The sequence below is a fragment of the Malurus melanocephalus genome, unplaced genomic scaffold (assembly GCF_030028575.1).
Source record: "Malurus melanocephalus ecotype Western Australia unplaced genomic scaffold, MMel_1.1 scaffold_811, whole genome shotgun sequence".
Classification (NCBI taxonomy): Eukaryota; Metazoa; Chordata; class Aves; order Passeriformes; family Maluridae; genus Malurus; species Malurus melanocephalus.
In genome coordinates this window covers 182116-189741 of record NW_026624043.1, presented here as the reverse complement: position 1 = coordinate 189741, position 7626 = coordinate 182116, and the positions used below count along the sequence as shown (strand labels likewise).

The window sequence follows — 7626 nt, the reverse complement described above, 5'->3', positions numbered from 1 at the left end:
CAGCTCTGTGCAGTTAAACCCAGCTCTGTGCAGTCAAACCCAGCTCTGTGCAGTCAAACCCAGCTCTGTGCAGTCAAACCCAGCTCTGTGCTCATCTGTGACATGGACACAAGCACACGGTCACTTGTCCAGGCTCTTTTTTCAATAAATGCAATAGTAATGTAACTGGCGTGTCAGAGCAGACAGCTTTAGAGCTAAAATGGACAGGAGCAAGACCTGCCTAACCATTTGTCCACCTCTATATCACTATGTAATACTTCATGTGTCTGAGATCAGATAAAGATTTTAGAAGCAATGGCACACATTCAYATATGCAAAATTGTATAAAAGTTTCTCATACTTTATCTTTATCCTGAGCTCTACGAATCGTTTCCTGTTCTCTCTGTAGCCTTTCTCTCTCATCTTCCTTTTCTTTCCTTCTGGCAGCCACTGCAGCTTCTAGTTTAGCAGCTTCTTCCTGCTGTGCYTTCCACTGCAGAACCTGGAAGAAAGGGTTGGAGAGACAGTCCTGAGCAGACTGTGTAACACTGATCCTGCAAGCTGGGGCTGAGAAGGAAACCCATGTAATCCTCTTACAGAGTAAGATTTATAATCTTGCCAGCAGCACAATCGTGTAGCAAGCACCACCTTTSTGCTTGTTCATGTGCAGTTCCCAACTGATGGCACAACACACAATAAAATCACATACAAAAGGCTTTAGGCAAAGTTGCTAAACCATCCCAGTAATTCAGATCTTCCTTCAGCACTGAGAAGCGATGAAGGGATGGAGACCAAGAGTCCCCAAGGGCAGAGTCCATTCTGAGCCTTTCACACTCGTGCAGCAGCATCGTCCTTCCAGCCAGGCTGCAGGGACAGCTTCATCTTCTGGAGCTGAGAGATGGGGGCACCCAGGGGACCCTGCTCAGACCTGGGGACCCTGCTCAGAGCTCAGACCCTGTTTAGACCCTCAGGACCCTGCTCAGCCCCTCAGGACCCTGCTCAGAGCTGGGACCCTGCTCACACCCTCAGGACCCTGTTTAGACCCTCAGGACCCTGCTCACACCCTCAGGACCCTGCTCAGCCCCTCAGGACCCTGTTTAGACCCTCAGGACCCTGTTTAGACCCTCAGGACCCTGCTCACACCCTCAGGACCCTGTTTAGACCCTCAGGACCCTGTTTAGACCCTCCAGTTCCCGCTCCCCGGACACCCCACTCCGTGCTGGGGAGCAGCAGCAGCCGCCCCACAGAGCAGGACAGGGCCCCGCTCCCCACTCCACTTCTTGTAGGGTTTGTTACATTTCCTGACAAAACTTCTTGGGGTTCACCCAAAAACCCTTTCCTGCCGTGCTCCTGACTCTGTTGGTACCTCAGTTAAACACACCCCATCCCGTACCTGGCCATGGGCAGTGACCCAACCCCAGCACCCTGAGCCAGCGTGGCCCCATTGCCCTGTGCTGTCAGGAGCAGTTCTGTGCTCATCTGCTTTCACGCTGTCTCAACAGGATTAATGATGTCTTCTTTTTGTTGGCATGCCAGCTCTTTTTGTAACGGATTTGTCAAGCACTAACAGAACTCTGCATTCCCCTAAGGAACAAGCATTGTAGCCATTTTTCAGTTGGTTTCTTACACTACAGTACTCTCATACAAAGACATGAAAATGCTTGTAATTTTCTCCACCTTTACTACATTTCATTGGCTGTGTGTGCAGATTATTAATTTTTCAGGTTTGTGCTTATAGAAGATATTTGTTCAGAAATCCAGCACTCCCCATGCTCTAAGGTTCTCAGAGAGCTGTGTTTCTGAATGATGCTGTGCTCACCCCACTTCTTGCTAAAATAACAGTTATACTTTGTTCTTTGCAATGCATTGAACAATGCTGTGACTTCTCATGGAGTGCAGGCAAANACCCTCAGGACCCTGTTTAGACCCTCCAGTTCCCGCTCCCCGGACACCCCACTCCGTGCTGGGGAGCAGCAGCAGCCGCCCCACAGAGCAGGACAGGGCCCCGCTCCCCACTCCACTTCTTGTAGGGTTTGTTACATTTCCTGACAAAACTTCTTGGGGTTCACCCAAAAACCCTTTCCTGCCGTGCTCCTGACTCTGTTGGTACCTCAGTTAAACACACCCCATCCCGTACCTGGCCATGGGCAGTGACCCAACCCCAGCACCCTGAGCCAGCGTGGCCCCATTGCCCTGTGCTGTCAGGAGCAGTTCTGTGCTCATCTGCTTTCACGCTGTCTCAACAGGATTAATGATGTCTTCTTTTTGTTGGCATGCCAGCTCTTTTTGTAACGGATTTGTCAAGCACTAACAGAACTCTGCATTCCCCTAAGGAACAAGCATTGTAGCCATTTTTCAGTTGGTTTCTTACACTACAGTACTCTCATACAAAGACATGAAAATGCTTGTAATTTTCTCCACCTTTACTACATTTCATTGGCTGTGTGTGCAGATTATTAATTTTTCAGGTTTGTGCTTATAGAAGATATTTGTTCAGAAATCCAGCACTCCCCATGCTCTAAGGTTCTCAGAGAGCTGTGTTTCTGAATGATGCTGTGCTCACCCCRCTTCTTGCTAAAATAACARTTATACTTTGTTCTTTGCAATGCAYTGAACAATGCTGTGACTTCTCATGGAGTGCAGGCAAAGCAAGAAATAACAGCAAAGAAATAAAAGCAAGAAAATCACCTGAGAAAGAGGAGGGTGMAAAGGGGACAGAGCCAGGCTCGTCCAGGTGCTCAGGGACAGGAGGGGAAATGAGCACAGAGTGAAAGAGCTGAAATTGCAGCCCATGAATCACTTGCCTATCGAGAGGTGGATGAGCACCAGGACAGGGTGGATGGGCACCAGGACAGGGTGTATGAGCACCAGGACAGGGTGGATGGACACCAGGACAGGGTGGATGAGCACCAGGACAGGGTGGATGAACACCAGGACAGNCACCAGGACAGGGTGTATGAGCACCAGGACAGGGTGGATGGACACCAGGACAGGGTGGATGAGCACCAGGACAGGGTGGATGAACACCAGGACAGGGTGTATGAGCACCAGGACAGGGTGGATGGACACCAGGACAGGGTGGATGGACACCAGGACAGGGTGGATGGACACCAGGACAGGGTGGATGGACACCAGGACAGGGTGGATGGACACCAGGGGCACCAGGACAGGGTGGATGGACACCAGGGGCACCAGGACAGGGTGGATGGGCACCAGGACAGGGTGGATGGACACCAGGACAGGGTGGATGGACACCAGGACAGGGTGGATGGCACCAGGACAGGGTGGATGGACACCAGGGACACCAGGACAGGGTGGATGGCACCAGGGACACCAGGACAGGGTGGATGGACACCAGGACACGATGGCCAGGGAGGTTTGGAGCTGTTTAACACCATCCTCGGGGTCTGGAGGGTCCCTTGAGCCCCAAGTGCAGCCCCAGTGGAACCTCCCCACGCTCTCAGCTCCTTTGGGCTGTCTAAACCCAAAGCTGCAGGTAGCAGCTCTGCCAGCAGCCTGGACAGGCAGTTCAGTGGCTGAAGAACCTGAAATAAAACGCTAAATTGTTTCAGTTACCCTTCACTTGCCACACTAATGAACTCCAAAAGGAATGCTTTGACAATGAGTCAGAAGAACATGCAACCCTTCCTACCCTGCTTTTGAAACACACCAAAGCAAAACCATCCAGAGAGAGATTTAAAGCCCAAACAAGCAAGTAGTGAAGGAAATCTGCTAAAAGCATACTCMGATTGGAGCTGGGATAAGCTGCAGGAGCATTTGAAGGAGCTTTAAACTTCTGTAATAACATCACAGATTTTCTCAATTGATATGAGGTAACAGATTATGTAACAAAAAAATTGCTTTTTATAAGCTTGGATTTCCTACATGCTGCTTCTCACTCCTTTCAGATTCTCTCCAATACTGAGGTTGATGCCAGTGGGTTCAGTATAACAATAACCTTCAGTTCCCACCCTGTCTGCAAAATCTATGATCCTCTGGGGTCTATCTGGTATTAATTTACCCTTTAACCAGGGCCTTGCTGGTTGTTTGGTTGCAGTCTTTACMATGCTGAGCCCATTCAACTGATCTCACCAAAAGCTGCAATTCCCGGATACTCCAGGGGAATCAGTGCCTGGAAATGGCAGAACAGAGCGAAGCCAGAGGAGTTTGGGGTGATGAAAAATGCCTGAAGGAGCAAAGCTGACACCGAGCAGACACAAACACGAATCTGCCTGAAATCACCTCAAACCTCCTGATGAATTCACTGTTATCAGCAGCAGTTTGGTGGTGTCTGTGACCCCCTGATCTCGGGACAGTCACCATCCCCTTCTCTGGCTGTTTCCACACAGCTCTGTCATTACAGCCTTTTGATTCAAGTCACAAATCAATTTTGGGGCACAATCTAGATTTCTGACARATTTTGTACAAACAAATGAGCATAACCAAGCATCAAATTCAGAACTTCACTCAGTGACAAAGCATTAATCACACACCATTGTTCCCCAGACAAAAGTGATAARCCAATAACTCAGTGTGTATCTCCACTCCTACAATGCTCTCCACTCTGCCCTAAATCACTGCTAACACACACATTTACTCAGGGGGTAGAACACGCTTTCCCTTTTTTTTTATTTCAATTTTTAATCTATTTTTTCATTTTTCAGTTAGGTTATCAAATGTATGAGCCCAATGCCAATCAGGAAAATGAGTAACAGAGATGCCAGAGGAGATTTTCACTGTCCCAGTTATTCCCAGTCATTCCCAGTTATTATTTTCTGTATCCAGCACATGAAATTAGTTTAGATTATCCCTGCTCCCTCCCATGTTTATCTAATCATTGGGGCAAAAGAAGAATCATTTCCTTTAAAAGCAACTTATAATTGTGACCAAAAAAAGGACATAACTGCAACARAACAAAAACAATAACAAAAAGAAGATACAGTGGTACAGAAGTACACTGGAAGAAGTAACAAAAACTCGACATTACCCAGGTGACTGAAATAGCAGTATATCTCGCTTTTGAAAGCACATTTGAACATTAAAATGCTGTGTTAGAGTGCAGTTCCAGTCCCACAGCCCCACACACTTTGTGGCCGGGGAGGGGAACGCTGCTGGGATCCACAGGAGAAGAGATCCCAAATCAGTCCCTGTCTATGGGGTCCCAGATTGACAAATCAGGAGCTGGACAATCCCTGCAGTGCCAGAGGACAGGGTGGATGCCCTGCTCTGTATTTTCCTGCCCTGGGCAGTCCCACAGGGCATTGGTCACATCTGAGAGCCTCGGGCACCTCTGCCCAGGGACAGCCTGGGGAGCAGAAAGGAGCAGAGCACAGGGCTGGGGAATCTCTGCAGGCTGCATTTCCCTGCTTTTAGAGTTCTAAAAGTCACCGACTCATGCTCAATTGCCAGCATTCCTGCAATTGAAGCCCCACAAGAAACCACACTGCATTCCTCAGCTTTTATCTCCAGAGGCAGAATTGTGCAGGTCTGGAGAACAAAAAACCTCTCRAACAATAATTCTGCTTCACTGCAGCAGCAATCTGGGACCACAGACTGCACAAAAAAAAAATTAACGTGTTCTTGATTGCATTCCTACGAGTACAAAATCAGGAGGATATATTTCACTGTGTCAACAGTAAATGTTTTATTTAAATATTTAAAAAATCTTAATAGTTAAACTAATATTGAAAATACACTGAAACCTGGCTCCCCCATTGCCTGTTCCACAAAGCAACGTTCATTTTAGCAGTACAAGCACTGCCAACATTAAATTCTGAAAGTTTTTAATTACAATTGGCATTTCAAGTACATTTCACAGTTCATGTATTATTAGAGGAGCTTTTGCCAAGTGAATTATTAAATTGCTGTGCTGAACAGAATGCATACACACCTTTTTTCAGTTCATTATTTCAATATTGTGTATTACAATAATGGAAAGTACACTACAAACTAATTAAAGTAATAAATTAGTTCTTTCACCATGACATCTGAATAGTAATCGTGTATTTACCATTACTTAATGCGATAGATACAACTGTTTTAAAGACAAAACCATTTTTGAGAGTCTTTCTTTGGGAATTCCCACTAAATGAGCCCATGGCAGCCCAGCACCATGCAAGGAGCTCTCCAAGCAGCACTGATTTATTACAAACAGTCCCTGGAGGTGTCTGTGGTGACAGAAGAGGTGACACCAAACCCCTTCAGCACGGACAGGGTGTGCAGGAGCAGCTCCAGCCTCTGCAAACTGAGGAAATGTGCACTGGAACCCAAATTGTGTCAAATCCTGGGAGGGACAGGGTCACAAATGACTGAGCTCAGATCACTCTGTGCCACACAGATGTACCAAGCTTCTAGAACCCAAATTTGAAGCAAAAATTCCCAATGGCTGTGGGATAAAACCAGTGCTGTTTGCCATAACTGAAGGCATAAAAGGAAAATCCTCTGAGATCCCCACCCTGAGGTTTCTTACTTCACATTTTCAACCTTATAAAATGACACAATCCAAATATCCTGCTGGAATATCCCAGAGTTTTGTTAATCTCTGAAACACTTCTGCTCACGTTTCCTGATTTTTTTTTTTATGGTTTTCAAGGTTTTTTTCTTCTTCCAGCCAACAACAACTCATTCTAAGAACACCTGGGAAAAAATTTAGAGGGTACCTTAAAGAAAAATAACTTCACATGTGAAKATTCTCCATGGCAAAAGAAGAACTGCAGAATGTGGCTGTCACAGAGGCCATGGCAGAGTTATCCCATTGATGGAAGGCACAAATACTCTCAGCTCTTCCAGAGGGAAGCCACAGGGCAAGGGTGGACGTCTCCAAATTGCAAATTTGGATTAAAAACATGTCGATTATGACATTTTTCCTTCACATTTTTRAAATAAGGGCTGCAGCCTCAGAACAAGTTGGTGACTGAAGGAATTGTTTATAGAGAAAAGGCCATTTTAGAGCTATGCCTTTCTAACATGTTCTGAAAAATAGAAAAAAGCAAAGCAGATGTAAAAGTGATAAGCAAATCATGAAATTATAGGATTGTAACAGCAATCCTTCAGTCAGGATATTGCCCTCAGTTCAGTTCCTAATGGACATTCCTCAGGTCATCTAACAAGGAAGATGATTTTTGTAAATTTGGCAAAGTTTTATTTCCCCACACAAGGTCATTGATTTCTATCTCCTGTGTAGCTGGCTAAATTGAGATCACCGCAACATTAACATGGAAAACTCATTAAAAGGTGACTTTCATTGTCAGCAGTGCAGTCTCTTCACTGACAGACAGCTCAGTCAYTCATACCCTAAATGAAAGCAGCACATGTTGGTCTGTGCCTCCTGCCTGGGCAACTCTGCCATTCTGAGCTGCAAAAAAACAAGAAAGTCTTTCTAAGGAAAGGGGAGGGAAATATAGAAGAAAAAAGAAGACCCAGTCTCCCATAGCAGAGCAAGGATTCGCTCAATTTCTCTCAAGATTAATAGAAGTTAAGCACATAAATTCCACTTGTGTTAATGGGATAACAAATCCCTTGGACTTAAATAATTTAAATTAAACAGGGCTATTTGTTACAAAACTAATCAACTCTTAAGTCACTTAATCATATGGAAATGTCTATCCAATGACTACTAAAAAGTAGTACATTTCTTTTGGGAAAAAA

The 7626-nt window shown here is 45.7% G+C and overlaps 1 protein-coding gene across 3 annotated transcripts in view; it reads right to left on the bottom strand.

Moving 5' to 3' along the window:
• The window catches only part of CCDC148 (coiled-coil domain containing 148), a 34758-nt gene that overhangs the window by 10946 nt on the left and 16186 nt on the right, over positions 1 to 7626 (bottom strand). For all 3 annotated transcript variants that reach the window (XM_057385326.1, XM_057385327.1, XM_057385328.1), the window contains one exon: positions 341 to 481. In XM_057385326.1, the coding sequence (XP_057241309.1) occupies positions 341 to 481 (141 nt within the window). The remainder of the gene's footprint in view (positions 1 to 340; positions 482 to 7626) is intronic.